A 21095-nucleotide genomic window follows, 5' to 3' on the forward strand; every position below is an offset into this window, starting at 1 on the left:
TAAAGATTTGATAGAAAGTCCAGCGTGTGTGAATTGCGTTGTTGAAAACATAAAACATAAAATTGGTATTTGCAAAATGAAATATACCCAGAGAAGCAAAGCACCAGATTTTTATTCCTTGTATCTTTGAGTTTAAGTATGTAAATAGGAGTCTGCAACCATTTCAAAAGTCTGGACCCAAGCTCTGATCCTTTGCTTCCTTCACCTACAAAGATGGCTGAGGCAGTTGCAGGATAGCCCTTAGTCCCCTGAGAGCTGCTAACTGTCTAACTGTGAGGGGGGCGACAGTGCCTTCAAAGCACAAGTGTTTTCTGAAGTCAGTAGCCCATGCCCAGAAACATCAGGATAAATATACTATCTTTGGTAAACTTGTGTCAGATAGTACCATGAATGACTTATCTCCTTCCCTCCATGGTATGGTTCAACATTTGCTTTGGTTAGTATGTTTGGGGATAAATTAGTAAGCAGATTTTTTAGATTATATATCCTGTTCGTCCTAAGTATAAAGTCCTGCTTCCCAATAATCATAGCACCTGCAGAAATTCACTATTAGTTGAACTGTAGCTCATTTACAGCTACCAAAGTTTGAAGTTGAAAAAGAATAGCTTGGGGATGCCTGGGTGGCTCAGTGGGTTAAGCCGCTGCCTTCGGCTCAGGTCATGATCTCAGGGTCCTGAGATCGAGTCCCGCATCGGGCTCTCTGCTCAGCAGGGAGCCTGCTTCCTCCTCTCTCTCTCTCTGCCTGCCTCTCCGACTACTTGTGATTTCTCTCTGTCAAATAAATAAATAGAATCTTTAAAAAAGAAAAAGAATAGCTTGTTCCAGGTAGTATTCTGACAGGTATTTATGATGTCAGTTTTTCTATTATTTAAAAGCTCAAGTTGTCTTTTAGCATTATTTTGACTTAGAAGTGTCAAAGTAACATTCCACAGTTGCAGCCAGGGTATATTAAGATCCCTGAAACAGTTTTATCTCTTTGAGGGCCAGATATAATAGCTTATTCTAAATAATAGGTCTTGGGACATCTGGGTGGCTCAGTCAGTTAAGCGCCTGCTTTTGTTTCAGGACATGATCCCAGGGTTCTGGGACTGAGTTCCGGATTGAGTTCCTTGCTTAGTGGGTAACGTGCTTCTCCCACTCCCTCTGCTTGCAGCTCCCTCTGCTTGTGCGCTCTCTCTCTCTCTGACAAATAAATAAAAATCTTTAAAAGGTAAATAAATAATGGGTCTACTTTATCAATAATATATAAGATATTATGAATTCTACCACATAAGATACTTTCTCTTCTTAGGGAGTCTTTTTCTAAAATAAGGGGTGGTACGTAATAATTCATTTAGCTGTATAAATTGACTAATTAGAGATCATACCAAGTTTAGGCTCCGTCCTAGGTGTCGATGATAGTTTGATGTTTGTGTTGTTGGTGGTTTTTTATTTTCGATTTTATTTTTCATTGTTAGTTCAGTTTGTAGTCATTTGAACCATGTAACCCATTAAAGATGTTCATGGGGATAAGCACTTAATTGAATGATGGCTTAACTTGATTTAGTGGTTACATCTTTTCCTCCTAAGAATGGAGGGGATGTGATGGGCAGTAATGTTGCTTAATCTTTTGAAAATTTACCACAAAATGGGGATTCTGGCTGGCTCATTTGGTGGAGTGTGCAGTTCTTGATTTTAGGATTGTAAGTTTGAACCTCATCTTGGGTGTAGAGATTATTTAAAAATAAATCTTAAAAAAAAAATTTACCACAAGGTAATACAATCTTAAGTTCTATTTTTTTTTGTTTGTTTTGTTATTTAAGAGTAAAACTTGATCTCGTTATATTTTTGTTAAATATGTTTACGAAGTAGTTCTAATTTCTATTTAGGACCAATCTAACTAATATCTCACTTCTGTGATAAAACAGATATTAAATATCTGTCTTTAAAATTGATCCATAGTATATAAATAAAATCTAAAGCCTCACTGCAAATTAAACCAAAATGGCTTAATTAATATAATAGTGTTAAAAAATGTTTATGGTGATTCATACTTCCAGGAAACTGAGGATTGGTTTTGTTTTCTTTTTGTTCCATGGAGGTAATATTTCTTGCTTTGCTTGATTAAAATCGGAGTAATTAAGGAAAGCACCACTTGACTGTGTGAGAAAAGAAACATGATACCAGATACCAGCAATAAAGTTTTATATTCCCCCTAGTTATGCCATAATGTATCAGAATCCCATGAAAGCAGCTTTGTAGTTAACAGTACTTTTTTTTTTTTAATGTTCTTCTATGAAAAACTACAATTCTTAGATGCCTGTAACTAAGCATCTTTTTTTTTTTAGGTGTGTAAGACTTTTACATTATCTTATTTTAGCTTAGTTGTGTATTGTTCCAAGAAAAAGTCAGTGTTTCTTTCTGAATCTATATTTTACTCTCATTTTTTATTGATAACTTGTCAAAATTAAATTCTGAGTTCAAAATTATTCTCCCTTATACCGTATTTTAGTTCTTACCATGTTTTTTATTTTTCCCTTTATTTTGAAAATCTTCAAAACTACAGAAAAGTTGCAAAAATAGCATAATGAGTATTCATTTGCTCATCCCGTAGATTCACAATCACAAATGAACATTTTGTCACATTTTTTTCCTCTATACATCCTCCTATTTTTTCTGAACCATTAGAGAATTAGTTGTAGACATCAAGACACTTTACCTCTAAAACAATAAGATTGTATCACCTAAGATAAAGGATATTCTCCCACATAACTACAATATTATCACCACATTCAGAAAATTTAACATTTATATAATACTATTAGATAATATATTGGCAATAGTCACATTTCTCTAATTGTCCCAATAATCTCGCTTATAATTGTCTTTGTTTTTGGATACAGAATTTAACCATTCATTTAGTTGCCATGACTCTTCAGTCTAGAATAATTTTTTTGTTTTTTATTATATCAATAATTTTTAATAGTCTAGGCCAGTTGTTTTGAAGAATGAGTCTCAGTTTAGCTCATTCTCATTGTTTACTCACATGATAAATTCTGTTTAATAAATGGGATTATAATGCCCAGTTATAGGTAGAATTACTTTTTGTCTCCTGGCCATCAGTCTATATAAGACCCTGGTTCACTGATAAGTATACAACATAAGTTATTAAAGCCAACATTCTGCATAATAACTGCTGGATTCATAAACCCATATTGATTAGGCAATCATAGGCTTACAATTTGGGAGCTAGACAAGGATTTAGCTAAGAGATTAATTACCTCTTATTGCTGAGAGAGGTAGACTAACTTAATTTCCCTAGCAGCTTAGTAATCGCATGATTAGGAGTATTAATCAATCCATGGTCACTATACTAGGTTCTATACCATGGTTCTATACTAGGCATTGTGCTACACGCTGAATACTAAAATGGAAAAAATGTAGATTCCTACATTTAAGAGTTAACAGTCTATGGCAACATATCAGTGTAACTTAACCACTGCAACTAGCATAACTCCAGACTTGGGCTCTGGAGTTTCCTGGATAGATTCCATTCCATCTCTTATTTGCTGCATTAGACTATAAAATGGAGATAATAATGTCCAGTTGAAAAGGTTGTTAGGAAGAGAAATAAGATTTTGAATGTAAACGATTATGTTTTCAATATTCATTTCATTATTATTTTAATCTAGTGTATGTGTAAATGTTAAATCCATGTTAAATCCATGTGATAGCTACACAGTAGTCAATAGTGGGATATTAAATCATAGAGGAGGATCTTAATAGGAGACGTTGCTAGCTTAATTAACGAATAAAGATACTGCCCTTTTAGCAATATTTAAATACAGTAATTATACTGAATATCTAAAGTGATAGAAGGGACTTAAAGAGTAATTCATTTACTTTCTACAAACATTCATTAAACACCTTTGTGCTATGCATGTACCAGATGCTCCAGATCAAAGAATAATAAAGCATTGGGCCTGTCTGAGAGAGCATGAGCTTAAAAAAGGGAAATTTAGGATAAAATGAAAGAAGTACTTTGCATAGCGAAATATAAATTTGTGGAAGATATCTTGTTTTATAGGCTAGAAGAGTAATTAAGTACAAAAACCTAGATGATGAAACCGTATTCTGTTTCCAGTGGAAACAGATTTGGAAAATGACAAATTAGATGGGAGGGTGGAGGTGAGGTTAAAGGATATTGTACCTGACTTTGGAAGTTGAAGTTAGAGGTGACTGTCATGAAACCATATCTCTTTAAGAGAGAAATTACTCAGGGGAGCCTGGGTGGCTCAGTGGGTTAAGCCTCTGCCTCTGGCTCAGGTCATGATATTGGGGTCCTGGGATCGAGCCCCACATCAGGCTCTCTACTCAGCGGGCAGCCTGCTTCCCCCTCTCTTTCTGCCTACTTGTGATCTCTTCTTCTGTGTCAAATAAATAAATAAAATCTTTTAAAAAGAGAGAAATTGCTCAGCTGTCAAAGACTTTTGATATAGTAATTATTATGGTTATAGGTATCATATCTTGGCATTTGGGGTTGAGTTGGGGTAGTTCATGTTCAGATTTTTTTTTTTTTTAATTTTCCACATTGTACCTCTTTGAATTCTCTTGAACCCCCTCAGATGCCATCTGTTGATATAATCTCATTATCCGAATTCTCTACTCTTAATGCTGTAAACTACTCACAGTGTCAAAAATCTGTACCTACTTGTCTATGAACCTTCCCCTGGTCTTTCTGCCCAGGCCATGATCCTGGTATTCATTCCCTAATTGTCCTAGGTTTTTGCTAGTGGATAGGTATTCCTTTAAAACCACTAGACCTTGAGTCAAAAGTTCTACCTAGAGGTATTTGTTATTTTAAATCAGTAAAATATTTTTAAGATTTGTCAATTTTATTAAGATCTTGTATTTTTTTATTATTATTATTATTATATTTATTTAGGAGGCTCCACTCCCAGCATGGAGCCCAAAGCAGACTTGAACTCAGAATTGAGCTGAGGGGCGCCTGAGTGGCTCAGTGGGTTAAGCCTCTGCCATCAGCTCAGGTCATGATCTCAGGGTCCTGGGATTGACCCCCACATCAGGCTCTCTGCTCAGCAGGGAGACTGCTTCCCCCTCTACCTCTGCCTGTCTTTCTGCCTACTTGTGATCTCTCTCTCTCTCTCAAATAAATAAAATCTTTAAAAAAACAAAAAGAGTCAGTCACTAAACAGACTGAGCCACTCAGACACCCCCCAAGATCTTGTATTACTTTTAAATTTATTGAAAACAAAAGAGATGAATATAGACACAATACAGCTCTCAAAATTACCAGTACTTTAGGATAAGCAAATATGCCTATCTCTCCCCCACCACCCCATCCCTTGCTTTAAAAATATGAACCTAAGGGTGCCTAGATGGCTCAGTCAGTTGAGCATCCAACTCTTGGTTTCAGGCTCCGGTCATGATCTCATGGGTTGTGGGATGAAGCCCCAAGTTGGGCTTCCCTTGGGGTGCTCTGCTCACACACTTGCGTGTGTGTGTGCGTGTGTGCTCTCTTGCTCATAAATCTTAAAACACACACACACACACACACACACACACATTTTCTTCCTAGTTCTGGGAAATGAGAGAGAATAGCTCAGAAGGAGCAGTATATCTAACTATCTTTTTCTATTCTAGTTTCTAGTTTTTCTCTTAAATAAGCAAAACATTCCTTGTATGTCAAGTAAGGGTATGCTTATTAGAAAAGATTTAGAAAATTCAGAACAACATCATCACTTTACATCCCTTAAAATTGCTACCTAATTAACACTGAGGTGAGTTTTTGTTTTGTTTTTCAGAGTTGAAATTATTTGACACTTACAATTTTATATCTTCCTGCTTTTGTTTTTTTTTAAACTTAACATTTCCATAAGGATTTTCACATATCATTAAAGATGATCCATAAACAGGGGCACCTGGGTGGTTCAGTCGTTGAGCGTCTGCCTTCGGCTCAGGTCATAATCCCAGGGTGTTGGGATCGATCCCCTCATCGGCTCTCTGCTCAGCAGGGAGCCTGCTTCCCCTACTCTCTCTCTCTGCCTGCCTCTCTGCCTACTTGTGATCTCTGTCAAATAAATAAATAAAATCTTTAAAACAAAAAGATGATCCATAAACAATTTTTGACTGCATATTCTGTCTGATTTAGGTTTCCATAATTAGATTTCCATATATCCTACTATAAATGATGCTGCCGTGAACATCTTTTTTTTTTTTTTTTTTTTTTTGGCCATGAACATCTTAATGCTAGAGCTTTTTCTGAATGTTTGATTATTTTCATAGGATAGAATGTTATTAGCTTTTTTTTTTTTTAAGATTTTTTTTTTTTTTTTTTTTTTTTTTTTTACTTAAAGAGAGGGAAGGTGAGCACAAGCAGGGAGAGAGCAGCAGGCAGCAGGATAAGTAGGCTTCCCACTGAGCAGGGAGCTCCATGCAGTGCTCAATCCCAGGACGCAGGGGTCAGGAACTGAGCTGAAGGCAGACACTTAGCTAGTGGACACACCCAGGCATCCCTGTTATTAGCTATTTTTAAAACCAATTTTATCTGTTTTATTTTTATGGTGTCTTAGTACTTTTGAATTGGTTTTTGTGAATGCTTTATCTAGATATTAATCATTATTTCTTCCATTTGGTCCTCAGTTTGTCGTCTTCAAATTCAGTTGTGCATGTTTTTCTCAAGCTAGGATGCCTAAAATGGATTAATCTTGGGGAGCCTAGGTGGCTTGGTCGGTTAGTGTCTGCCTTTGGCTCAGGTCATGATCCCAGGGTCCTTCCTGGGATTGAGCCCCACATTGAGCTCCCTGCTCAGTGGAGAGCCTCCTCCTCCCTCTTCTGCTTCCCCTGCTTGTGCGCTCTTTCTCTCTCTCTGTCAAATAAAATCTTGAAATAATGAATCTTTTGTTCTTTCTTCTTTCCTCACAGTATGGCTGACTAAACCACAGAAGTCTTATCTTTTCATCTTTGATTTTCCCTTATTTGTCCTCTGCTACATCTTGCCAGTCATTGAGTCCTTTTGATTCAACCTCTTAAGTGTTTTTTGCATTCTATTCACTTTCTCTAATCCTACTACCACTATCTTATTATAGTTACTGTTACCTCTCCCCTGTTGTTTCTTCAGTAGCCTGCCTCTGGTCTTCCTCCCTCCCTTTCAAAGTCTTTGACACACTGCAGTGAAAGTTACTGTTCCAAAAAGTCCTATGATGTGATGTTAACTCTGGCTTGAAATGTTTCGGTTACTCTGCTGCCTGCAAGTTAAAGGTCTGCATGTGACTTTTCAAGTCACCTTTTCAGTTTCATTTCTCCTCACCTTGCAACTTCTTTTACCTCTTCTCCTTAGACATCAGGTACTGAAAGAAGCTGTGATGTTTCCTGTCTTCTGGACTTTGCGTATGCTATTCCCTTACCTCAGACACTCTTGACCATCATTACCCTCCACTGACATCCTGCCCTCCAAAAACACATACGCACCTGACAATCCCTACATCTTTCCCACTGTGCTTCCAGGTCTCAGATAATACTGCCTACCTCCCTACGAAGCCTTCACTGACATTCTCCTCAACCAACTGAATGCTCTTCACTGAAACAGTCACTTTTAACATCATTTTCTTCCAGTTTTTTTGCTGTGTCTATGTTTATCCATATTGTTCTGTAATTATCTTTTTATCAGCACTTCCCAAATAGTTTTACAAGGAACTCAAATGGCCATGAGATACTGCCAGTTCTATGAAAGAAGGATTCCATCAAGTTTGGAATCCAGTGCATACTGTATCTTCTTGGAAATTCATAATGTAAATTAGCATGTGAAAGGTCCTGAGACATTCTACTAAGCATTTCACCGAGGACTGACTATATGAAGTGGTGAACAACAGCTTGGACCTTACTAAATCCTAGGGTTGTGTTTTGACCTTTTCTTAAATTAACTTTACTTGCTCTGTTTGGAACTGGGCATCACCCCTTCCTAAAACTGATCCTTTGTCATTTGTAACACTGTATTCTCTTAAGTGTCCTGGTATTTCTCTGACTTTTTCCTTTATTTTTGTCGTGGTTCATTTTCCTCTGCCCACTAAATGTTGGTGTTTCTTAGAGTCTGGTCTTAGCCCACTTCTCTTTTCTCACTTCCTCTTCTCCCTGTAATCTCACCCACTCTGGTGGTTTCAGACATCATCATGCTAACTCATTGTTTTAGTGCGTCCTCAAAAGATGATAGAAATGTTTCAAGTACAAGGGGCAGTGTCTTAGTACATGAAGTAAATCCAAGCCTCTTGGGGAAAAAAGAGCTGCGACGCTACCAGCTTCCACTAGTAGACAACCAAGCTAAAAATTTGAAGTTGTTCTTCACTCTCCCTCCCAGATTTCTCAAGTGCTGCCACTTTCACATCCTCTGTACTTATTTCCATTACCTCCCCTCCAGTGTCCTTGCCACTCCTCATTTTACGCCCTCATCATTTCTTCTTGAAACTGATTGAAATAGCCTTCTTTTACATGCAGTTTGCTCCCTGGTTTCCAGCTTTAGGAAATCATCATGGTGTACTAAAGAAATGCAGGTCTCCTCACACCATTCTCTTGCTTGAAACCCTTTAGGGGTTCTTTGTGCCTCTGGAGTAATGATGAGAAACTCCTTAACAAAGCTTAGAAGCTGCCTCTTCTGCCTTCCTCTCTTTACTCCATGATTATTCCTTTATTCTCATCAGTCTTCAGCTGTCATGGCACTTCTCTGTTTCATTATGGCTTTCTCGTGCTCGCTTTGGCAGCACATACACATTATGGCTTTCTCTGGTAAGATTGTCCATACTACCTCCTTTTCTTGTCATACTCTTTCCTTGCTTCCTTACTTCTATGTATCTCTTTTATTGCATTTGCACATAAGCAGATGATGTAGAATGAGGTTTTTTTCCTCTCTGGCCTGTGAGTTCCTTGAGATCAGGGAATATGTTTTAATGGTTTTTATAATCTTGCACCTCTGGTGCATAGTAGTTGCTCTGTAAATGTTTGTTGAATGAATGAGATCTTGAATAAATTCATTCCCAGCCGTGGTCCTTTAATCTCCCTCTGGGAAGTCTGATATTCCCGTCCAAATCCTAGACTCTGTGTTACTGTTGCGCACCGTGCTTATGTGATGGCCAGGGACACATGTGCTTACCTTGAGGATAGGGACAGCAAGTTATTCAGACGTTTCACATAGTGCCAGTACATGTATGATCCCAGTAAATATTGACTGTTGCCATAATTGTTAGTCATTCTGGAATGCACTGTTAACTTCTTTAAAATCTGTTTTTATAGCCTCAAGGAATAGGTTCTCCTAGTGTCTACCATGCGGTTATCGTCATCTTTTTGGAGTTTTTTGCTTGGGGATTATTGACAGCACCCACCTTGGTGGTAAGTAATCTTTTAATTTATTTATTATGGACTTAAATCTCTTTTTGTTCAGTTTCAGGGGGGTGGGAAAGGTGGTCCTTTTTTTTTTTTTTACCTTTCCATGGTGAATTCTTACACCAATATTATCAGCTCTTCAGTACTGTATTTTACTGGTTTAGTTGTCTTTTCCAACCTTTAATTCTCCCTTACTTTGTGGGGAGGGCTTGGCTGGGTGAGATTCTTCTTGTGAATACTGCCCTTGGGTAAGCAGGGGCTCATTCCCCACTCTGGATAGGGTAGATGGGATTCTTAAACTGAGAGGCTTAGGAAAAATGTTATCTATGACTTGAATTACTCAGCATTCTTATTTTGAGATTCATTCATGCAGCTGCATTTTCCAAATGCAAGTTTCTCTTAGGTTAGGGCAAGTCTCGAGAGGTAACATTTTTACAACCCTAAGCTGATTTTGCCCAAATATCCCAAGGTTTAGAACCTTAGAAAAGACGTCCCTGCTAGTCCAAACAATTCAGGTGATAACTAGTTTTCTCCTTTTGATGTAGATCAGGGGAATGGAATAAAGGAAGGAGGAGTTATGGAAGTAATACCTTGAAAGGTGTAATTAGGATAAATGTATAGCTTACCAAATCTAACAGAATTTTAAAGTGATATGCTTCATTATATTTTTTGAGATTGTTTGTTACACAGGAAAGGTTTTCACAAAAGCTTTTATAAATAAATTATATGGTCATATAAGTAGATTTATGTTCTAAAAAAGAAAAAATTTCCATTCCATGTATCTCCATATTATATGGCTACATAATCATTACTGGAGCTACATAAAATATGGATGTTTAATAGTTGTTTTGAATATATAGGGCATATTCATCAGTACTGTTAAAACACAATTCAGGGGGCACATGGGTGGGTCAGTGGGTTAAGCCTCTGCCTTCGGCTCAGGTCATGATCTCAGGGTCCTGGGATCGAGCCCCTTATCAGTCTCTCTGCTCAGCAGAGAGCCTTCTTCCCCCCTCACTCTGCCTGCCTACTTGTGATCCCTGTCTGTTTCTGTCAAATAAACAGAATCTTTAAAAAAACAAACAAACCCAAAAACACAATTCATAAGAACGGGAAATCTCAAGTAAACATAGTTTCTTCTATAAATAAGTCATGCATTGCAAGTTAGAATAGTTCCCTGAATAGTAGCAGTTCCCTGACATGTAATTGTAAGAATGCTGATTTGAGTTTGTTTTCGTTGAGATCTTTTACTTTTTAAGAAGGATTTACTTGGGGGCACCTGGGTGGCTTGATTGGTTAAGTGACTGCCTTTGGCTTAAGTCGTGATCTCAGGATTCTGGGATTGAGCCCCACGTCGTGCTTCCTGCTTTTCCTCTCCTGCTCCCCGTGCTTGTGCTCACGTGCGCTCTCTCTCAAATAAATAAATAAATAAAATCTTCACCCCCCCCAAAAAAAAAAAGGATTTACTTGTAATAGGTCATCAATTGTACATTAATAGATTTTCAAAATAATTGAACTATGGACTTTTAAAATACCCGAACTTTTTTTATTTAATAATTTCTGATGGGAGGGCGCCTGGGTGGCTCAGTGGGTTAAGCCGCTGCCTTCGGCTCAGGTCATGATCTCAGGGTCCTGGGATCGAGGCCCGCATCGGGCTCTCTGCTCAGCAGGGAGCATGCTTCCTCCTCTCTCTCTCTGCCTGCCTCTCTGCCTGCTTGTGATCTCTCTCTGTCAGATAAATAAATAAAATCTTTAAAAAAAAAAAATAAATAAAATAATTTCTGATGGGAGTCCTTCAAAAATTAATTTATACATTTCCTGCCTTCATAATCCATGCCATACTCTGATTTGGAATTTCATCAGGTGATGCAAAGTTCATTATGACATTTGTAACTTCATTATATTGTAATAACCTGATATCATGGGTTACTGAGATGCTGTGATAACTGTGTGGTCTCACACTTATATTCGCTTCCTTCATGTTCCAGTGGTTTTTTTAATAGTCTGCTACCAGTTTAACATATAAATCTATCTGGTGGAGCATCAGTCCTATTTAAAAGCATCAGTCCTAGTTAAAAGTACTTGAGCTTTATCATAGTTAACAGTTCATTTATATTTATATTATGGTGGTTCAGGTACAGTCCTAAGCACTTGAAATGCATTATCACTACTAATCATCTAAGTCCCATTATGGATGAGGTATTAGCCTGATAATACAGACGAGAAAATTAAGGTTTAGAAAAATTAAGCAGCTTATTTGCAGCTACTATGATAGTAAACTGCAGAGTTGGTATTTGAAATTAGGCTTGCTTTGTTCCAGTGCTAAGCCTAGGGGAAGGCTGGGAGTAAGTCGTTCAGACCTGTGATTTAGGTAGTTAAGATTATTAGCAGTCTGAAGGGTAGCTAAGTAGAGAGATTAAAATGTTTTGGGTAGTTGTTTGTGAGCCATCAAAAAAACTTTTTGTGATATTTCCATAATTTGTCAACAGGATTTAAAGTATATATAGCAGTTTTTAAAAATTTCCTCTATTATATATTCTTTAGATAGGTCTGGTTTTTGTCTAACTTTGATATTTTTTTTCCTAATTGGACAAAAGGAGACTGTCTTCTTTAAGAACAGGAAAGAGTACAGTTATTTAGACGTAAAGGCTTGTTTTTTAGTTCATTTATTGTAGCTAACTTTGTGCTTAGTATATTTTTACTTTTTTTGTTAGCTAAAAAATGGGTAGTGCTTTTGATTTGTTTTTTCTTTTCTTTTTTTTTCTTTATAAAATGTTGAATTGCATTCTGATCAGGAAAATGAAAGTTGCTAATTTGGGAGGACTTAATGATTTTATTTATTTATTTTTTTGCCAGCATGATTCTATTTTTTGTAATAATATCTATAATATTGCCAATTATTTGATTTATAGCAAGAATTTATTCACCATGGTTGTTAAAACAGTATTCTTAATTCCCGTATTTGACCTTTATATCTGAATTTTTATTTTTATTTTATTTTATTTTTTTAAATATTTTATTTATTTTACAAGTAGGCAGAGAGGCAGGCAGAGAACGAGAGCAAGAGAGAGAGAGAGAGAGCAGAGAGCCCGATGCGAGACTCGATCCCACGACCCTGAGATCATGACCTGAGCTGAAGGCAGAGGCTTTATCCCACTGAGCCACCCAGGCGCCCTATATCTGAATTTTTAAATGGCGAAATGGAGTTGTGGTTATTAGGAAGAATTGTCTGTAATACTATCATAGTCCTTACTCTTTATCTTTTCCCAATTTTACTTCATTAACAATTTTAAAGTCAAGCGTCCTCAGAAAAAAATTTATATATTAATGAATATTAGGCTCAGAATTTTATTTTTGTAGTTCTTTTCTTATCTGTAATGTATGCATATTTTTAAATAATTGCAGTTTTTGTGTTCTACATTTTTATTTGTGTGATGGGGAGATCCAGGTGGGGATAGGGTGGGACAGACCTAGGCAAAACAAGGATTGAGCTGTCCTGATTAGATTGTATCTAAATGCTGAGATTTGTTATATTGCAGATTCTTTCAGGTACTGCAGCCTGCAGGCATTGGAATGGCAAGAATCTTTGAAATATCTCTAAAGAAAATTGTGTGTGGAAGCACATGTATATATAATTATTTTCTCTATATAATATCTTACTTTTGTTGGGTCTCCAATGTTGGGTCCCCCAATAATAGGCTCATGGTCAAAGGAGCAAGACTGATACAAAGCGAAGGTCAAGCAAAGCTTTATTTCGAGCCAAGCATCAAGAATCAAACCGACCAGTCGGGACCGCCCCTTACAGAGAGAGCGACCCCTCCCTGCCTCACAGACTAACTTTCCTAGAGCAAAGGCCATGTGGTTGGGCCTGGCCACACACAGGTGGCCAATGAGATTGTAACACACAGAGAAAGCTACACAGTCATGCTAAGTCACTCACGGGTGGCCAACTGAATTACAATTTACCCTATAGTAGACATTTGAACTAGCCTATCTCCTTGGTCAGAATTGGCACCCAAAAGGCAGGGCCCACACTCCTTGGTAGCTAGGGAGACAATATCCGGGCTCTACTGATTGGGTGTCTCCACCTGACCCAACTCATCCCTGCATTCGGGCTGTCATTTCCACCTGACCTGACCCACCCTTGTATTTGGGCTTTGTTACCTGGGACTGGTTTCCCCGGACTTGCTTTTAAGTAAGTGCCCCTGGGGATGGTGGGGGGCAGGGTAAATTTAAGTTTTACTGCATAAACAACAAAATGGCTGTTCAACCGAGGTGGGGCCCCTCTGGTTAAATAGGCCCTTATACTTTTTTTAATAATTAGAGATGCAGTGTATGCTTGTTGTAAAACATAAAGCAATATAGAATTGTGTAAGGACAGAAAAATCCCCTGCAATCCTACCTACCCCTCCAGTCAAGCATCAGCAGTTTGATAAGAGATCTTGGCTTCAGGGTAAACTTTACCTTTCTTGTTGGGACAAATCAGCCAACCAGAGATAAACATTTTCAGCAGTTAAAATGTGCATTTGTCGCTGATTTTTTTTTTCTTACTAGAAGTGAATATTAATGATACTTGGGGCGTTTTATCAAAATATCTGGGCCTTGTACCCTATCCTGCTGAAGTCAGAATCTTTCAGGGTGAGGCTCAGATGCAAATTTTTTAGAAGTGATTCTCATATATCTAATATATATCACTAATTAAGAACCAATAGATTAATTCAGTGTGGATTTAAAAAGATTTTGCTCACTTTGAGGCTTTTTGCTTTCAGATTTTTGTTGGTGACTTTCTGGCAATCCTCTTTGTTTTAAACTTCTATGCTCCCTTATTCCCCACCCCCATGTTGGTGTTGGGGACATGGGGGAGGGCGATTTCAAGGTACAAGAAGGCACCAAATCATAGTACTTCACCCTCTTTCTAAAAGTCAGTTAACTTTAAACATTTTATTTCCATTTTATGTGCTTTGAAACGGATTATAACCTAGAGAGTCATAGCTCTTAACATTTATTTTTTAAAAAGGAAGAATGAAGGGATGCCTGGGTGGCTCAGTTGGTTAAGTGACTGCCTTTGGCTCAGGTCATGATCCTGGAGTCCTGGGATCGAGTCCCCCATCGGGCTCCCTCCTCTGCAGGGAATATGCTTCGCCCTTCGACCCTCCCACTTCTCATACTCTCTCTCTCAAATAAATAAATAAAATCTTAAAAAAAAAAAAAAGGAAGAATGAAGATGAAGTTATAATTCAGTTTATTTGTATTTTTTCTTTTAAGATTTTATTTATTTGTTTGACAGACAAGTAGGCAGAGAGAGAGAGAGAGAGGGAGGAGGAAGCAGGCTCCCTGCAGAGCAGAGAGCCCAGGATCCTGAGATCATGACCTGAGCGGAAGGCAGTGGCTTTAACCCACTGAGCCACCCAGGCACCCCAGTTTATTTGTATTTTAAGTCAGTATCTCTCCATACATAGCTCTCAAAAATTGTAAAGTTTTAGCACTTTAAATTTTTTCTCTTAAGATTTTTGTTTATTTGTCAGAGACCACATAAGCAGTGGGAATGACAGGCAGAGGGAGAAACAGGCTCCCTGCTGAGCAAGGAGCCTGACATGGGACTCCATCCCAGGACCCTAGTATCATGACCCCAGTTGAATGCTTAACTGCCTGAGCCAGGGAGGCATTCTAGCATTTTAAATTTCAAAGATTTTCTTTGATTTATTCATTTAACAGACAACTAATATTAAGATACATTAATTATAATAAATAGGATTATGATGTTTAGGATTTATTAGCCTTAGTTTTCTTTTTTTAAAAACTGTATTTATTTATTTTATTTTTATTTTTTAAGATTTATTTATTTATTTATTTGACAGAGAGAGAGAGAGAGATCACAAGTAGGCAGAGAGGCAAGCAGAGAGAGAGAGAGAGGGAAGCAGGCTCCCCGCTGAGCAGAGAGCCCAATGCGGGACTCGATCCCAGGACTCTGAGATCATGACCTGAGCCGAAGGCAGCGGCTTAACCCACTGAGCCACCCAGGCGCCCAAAACTGTATTTATTTATTAGGAGAGAGAGAAAGAACACAAGCAGGAAAGGGGCAGAGGGAGAAGCAGACTCCCTGCCAAGCAAGGAACTAGATTCAGGGGCTCCATCCCAGGACCCCAGGACCATGACCTGAGCTGAAGTCAGACGCCAAACCTACTGAGCCACCCAGGAGTGCCTAGCCTTAGTTTTCAAAACCAATGTCAAGTTAAAGAATTCTTTTTAAAAAATTTCATGTGATTTCCTTTATCTCTGAGTCTTAAACTCATAGAACTTCTAGAACCCTGTGTTCTCTAGAACACAGTGAAAGAACAAAAGTTGTGTTTTAATGTGGAGGACCTGCCCAGGGGAGGATGGTGAAGTCTCCACCTACAAGGAGATTTACATTCACTACAAAGAATTTTAGACTGCCAAATATTTTTTAAAGACTGAAGTCTAACACTTTGAGAGGCTATATGTTTGGTTCATAGTGGGTATTCAATCAGTGATGATTAATATATTAGATAAAGAGAATAATAGGTTTAAGAATCCATAATGCTAAGAAGTGACTTAACTTTTTTGATCTATGGTTCTGGAAAAACTAGGCCAGTGTTTGATGGTCCCAGATGCTCAGATGCAATGTGTGTTATGGAGCGAGACCCTATACTCGAATTCTCTAAAATTCTCCAGAATTTCTTCTATGTAAATGGCTTAGCAGCCTTTGCTACAGAGAAGTCCTAAGGCATTTAATATTTTAAGGACCGTTTCTTCTAAAAGTTTTAGAATTCCATAAATTTTATGACCTATAAAATTTCTTGGGAAGTACTATATCTTTTCCTATTTGGCTCTAAGTCCACTGCTAAAAGGATCCTCACAGATTAAAAATCTTCACATTTGTATTGTTAGATTTGTCTCTATGTTAAAAATTTTGCTAAAAAATCAAACAGGAGGGGCGCCTGGGTGTCTCAGCGGGTTAGGCCTTTACCTTTGGCTCAGGTCATGGTTTCAGGGTTCTGGGTTCAAGCCCTGCATGAGGCGCTCTGCTCAGCATGGAGCCTGCTTCCTCCTCTCTCTCTGCCTGCCTGATAAATAAATCTTAAAAAAAAAAAAATCAAAACAGGAATGTTTGTTTATTTTAATTTAACTACACTTTTTTTTTTTTTAAAGATCTCATTTATTTATTTGACAGATAAGAGATCACAAGGGGGCAGAGAGGCAGGCGGGGGCGAGGGGGAAGTAGGCTCCCTGTCGAGCAGAGCCCCATGAGGGACTCTATCCCAGGACCCTGAGATCATGACCCAAGCTGAAGGCAGAGGCTTAACCCACTGAGCCACCCAGGTGCCCCAGATTTAACTATATTCCTTTTGGGGTTGTAAAGATTTTTATTTTGTAACATTAGCTAATTGCATAATTATTATATTAAGTCACTTTGGAAACTAAACTGTATCAGATAATTATGAGCATTTAGTGAGTAGTTACTAAATGAAGGCATTCTGTGAGGCACTAATCAAGATAAAGGCAAATTAAATGCAAGGTATAGTGTATTTAGTACCTGTCCTTAAGAACTCTGAAATATAATTGAAAGGAGGTAAATATTAAATACATGAAAAACTGAAAAATACTAGAGCCAAGTAATTCAGTGATAAAAGAAATTTCACAAACCCTTTGTGACTGTCGAGTCCTATAATCACTTCCTGTTGGCTCTAAAAGAGGAAATGATTGCTTTGGACAGGAAAGTTGGGTGACAGAGGTGCAATTTGGAAGGTTTGGGGTTGGCTAGAGAGGCAAGTTGAGGGGAACAAACATGCCAGATGGAGATGATGTCCTGTATGAAAGTGAATATTGGAAAGCATGAGAATATTTAAAATGGTGAAAAGACCAGATTGTTGGAATGGAAGGTAGCTTGGCAAAGTGAATCATTAGCAGTGAGATCTAGCATATCATAAAGCTTTTTGTAGGCATTCATTATGGTCTTCATTCTTTGCAACACACATTTTTTTTTTTTTTTTTAATCCCTACAAAGATTTGGCCCTTAGTAATTATTGGAAGAAAACTGTATTTGATTTGTTGCAAAAAGTTTGGAGATATCACTTTAGGGAGTTTAAATCTTTTCCTTTAGTGCAAGAACTGGCAAACTATGGCCAGATATATAGAGCAAATCCTATACATCATGTTAGTAGCCTGTTTTTCATAATAATGCTTTATTTGGGGCACAGCCAGACCATTCCTGTACATATAGTCTTTGGCTGTTTTTGTTGAGTTGAATACTTGTGACAGAGACTGTATAGCTTACAAAGTTATAAAAAGATACCTGCTGTCTGGTTCTTTACAGAAAGTTTTAGCACCGTGGACAGTTTGGGCCAAATGATTATTTGTTGTGAGGGGCTGACCTGCGTGCTATAAGGTGTTTTGCAGCATTCTTGATCTCTGCCTCTTAGATGTAGCTCCCCATCCAAATTTTGACAATCAAAAATGTATTCAGACATTCTTATATAACCCCTGGGGGTCAAAATCACCTTCAGTTGAGAAAATATGTAATATATATCATATAAAATATTAGAGACAAAATAAACAAATATCATAAATATGTGCTTTTCCCCATGTTAATGATTTTCTTTGACTAAACATTTCATTTCTAATTTTCTTTATTTGTACATATGAGTTCATTTTTGTCAAATTTCTAGTTTTGGGCATAAGAGTAACTGAAGAAAAGGGAGCATTTTAACCCCTCTAAAGGTTTTCTTATAAGATGTCAGAATGTACACTCAGCATAGTTTTTCTTCCTAAAGAGATTTCCCAACTTTCTTATTCTCCATATTGCCATTCTCTCTTGTATTTTTTGGAGAAACAGCATGTATAATGGAAGAAGCAGTGGCTTTTAAGTCAAGCAAGAACTTGGTTGCCTCATCTGTAGAGTGATATTTTATATAACCCATAATGTTGTTAGCATGACATAAAAGTATATATAAAGCCTCTGACACATAGGCTGTAAAAATGGTAGCTGCTCCTTATTTTTTCAGTAATTTTTTTATAAAATATCTTTTTTATTTTTTAAGATTTTTATTTATTTATTGGACAGAGATCACAAGTAGGCAGAGAGGCAAGGCAGAGAGAGGAGGGGAAGCAGGCTCCCTGCTGAGCAGAGAGCCCGATGAGGGGCTCAATCCCAGGACCCTGAGATCATGACCTGAGCTGAAGACAGAGGCTTTAACCCACTGAGCCACCCAGGAACCCATTTTTCAGTAATTTTTCCCTCTAGTTGCTTTGTCAACCAGTGGCTACCCAGTGGTTCAACTGCTGCCAATTGAATAAATTAATGTTCTGTGGTTTGAGACTTGGTCTTAGAAAGAATAGAGTAACTTGTTACACATTTTCAGAGGTGGGGATTTCTTTTTCTTACTTTATGGTGTCTTTCTAGATTCACTTTTCAGCAATTAAAATTTCCCTATTCTCCCAGTCTCCTATCTCAGTAATGCCTGCACCTGTCTGTAAAGGAGTTCTAAGCCAGTTAATATGTGGCAAACAGTGAAGGCACCACATAGTAAGTAAAAGCATGGACTTTTAAACCCAGCTTCCTGTGCTCAGTTTCAGTTTTGCTACATACTGTGTAACCATGTGTAGGATGCTTAACCTCTGCCTCTGTCAGTGTTCTTGTAGGATCATTAAGAGGAATTGAAGGAAATAATATATGTAAAGTGCCCAGTTTAGTCTTTTGTGACATCGTAGATTCCAAATAAATGTTTGCTATTATTAGTACTTACTCAAATGTCTAGCATCAGACAAAACTGAAAATTTACAGGAAATAAAATTTTGTGAAGGTATGTTTTAAACTGTAAATGTAGAAGTTTTACTAAGAGTAAAATGTGGTATGAGATTTTTATTTTGTATTTTTTCTTTAGGTATTACATGAAACCTTTCCCAAACATACATTTCTGATGAATGGCTTAATTCAAGGAGTAAAGGTAGGATCAGTGATGTATTTGCCCACATACGCACAGGCACATACACTTCCATGTGTATACCTCTGCCAGTATAACAGTTAGTTAATAGACAAATTCACTGTTAATTTTTACAATTTGAGTATATCTTGGGGGATTGCTTAACACTTCAAAAATGAACTGGGTTTTAAATATGATCTTTATTATTAAAGAAAAATATATTTACTTTCGTTGGTCATCTAAAAATGATCTGACTCAAATACAACTACATATAATGATCAACCACATCATAACAGATTTATGTGTTGGCATTTTTATTTCAGAGATCTAAATGCTTTTATAAGCTAACAGCAAACATACAGCCTGAAGAGAAAAGAACTATTAAAAAATACATAAATATAAAACTATATGATAAAGTCTTGATTATTGTACATTCTCTCTACTCTTGATTTCATTTGACCAACAAGGTTTATAAATAGGTAATTAGCCTATGAATATAAAAACAGATAACTAACATGATATTCTTTCTAGAATTGCTAATGTGGAATTATTGTGTTGGGAATTCATTAGAGCATTTCATATGAACATGCAACCAGAGCCCTGCAGGTGATTCTGGACAATCTTGGGAAAGTTTCAAATTTTACATAGACAAGAAATAAGTTATCTAAAGTTTTGGTGGTATTATGCTTATGTTAGAAATAAACTTTAAAAAAATTCTTCTATGATAGTAGAATGATTTATTTTTGGCTCATTGGTATAGATTGTATACATTTTTTTTTTCATTTATTTTTTTTTAGGGGTTGTTGTCATTCCTCAGTGCCCCACTTATTGGTGCTCTTTCTGATGTTTGGGGTCGGAAATCCTTCTTGCTGCTAACAGTATTTTTCACATGTGCCCCAATTCCTTTAATGAAGATCAGCCCATGGTATGTGCATAATCAGATCACAGTGGTTAAATATCATTTTCTTCATTGTTTTCTGAATAGTCCTTAATTTCGTTCACCTTTTTGCCATCTTACCTTTTATATAGATTTTAATTTTATTCTTCCAGTATTCTTTGATGCAGATGAGAGGGTCCTTAAAACTATTGTGGCTAAGTAATAGTTCATAATGATTTTAGAACTAGATACTACTATAGGAAGTGTGTAGACTATTGGCGATAAACTGCTTTTGGATTTCACAGCCCAAAATAATAGTTGCTTAACATCAAGGAAGCTTCTTTCTTTCTCCATATAAAAGAAGTCAGGAGTTGAACAGTGTAGAGCTGGTTTGGCGGTTCTGGGGAACCAGACCTTTTCTATCTTTGTGCTCTGCCATCCTCTGCTAGCACCTCCAATGTCCAGTATGGCTGCCTGAGCTCCAGCTTGTGTCACACTTCAGGCAGCAAGACGGAAGGAATGGCTAAGAAGAGCACACTGCCTTCCTATAAAGAAACTACACAGTTCTCATCCAACCTCTGCTTGTATCTGGTCAAATTTCAGGCATATGCTCCTCCTTGTTACAAGATGCTAGGTTCATGGTGTCGTTAACTGAAATCAGGATTCTTTCACTGAGGAGGAAGGGAGGGAAAGCTAACAATGAGAATGATTTTCTCAAGGTAATAGAGCCCAGTTTTGTTGTAGCTTTATTAATTCTCCTAATGTTCTACTCCACTGCATATGAATGTTAGTTCTGCATCACAGATGGGCTATATTTTCCATGGCTATCTATAAAGACTAAGGGAATATAAGAGCCAGGATCTTCCTCTTGTAGGTTAGATTGATACAATTCTGAAGGCCAAACC

At 37.4% G+C, this 21095-nt stretch overlaps 1 protein-coding gene across 3 annotated transcripts in view; it reads left to right on the forward strand.

The window, feature by feature from the left end:
* MFSD14A (major facilitator superfamily domain containing 14A) overlaps window positions 1-21095 on the forward strand; it is a 42403-nt gene that overhangs the window by 4833 nt on the left and 16475 nt on the right. For all 3 annotated transcript variants that reach the window (XM_082686506.1, XM_082686508.1, XM_082686507.1), the window contains exons 2-4: window positions 9283-9378; window positions 19275-19337; window positions 20111-20238. In XM_082686506.1, coding sequence (XP_082542632.1) covers window positions 9283-9378; window positions 19275-19337; window positions 20111-20238 — 287 coding nt within the window. The remainder of the gene's footprint in view (window positions 1-9282; window positions 9379-19274; window positions 19338-20110; window positions 20239-21095) is intronic.

The sequence above is a fragment of the Mustela nivalis genome, assembly GCF_964662115.1.
Source record: "Mustela nivalis genome assembly, chromosome: 10".
NCBI lineage: Eukaryota > Metazoa > Chordata > Mammalia > Carnivora > Mustelidae > Mustela > Mustela nivalis.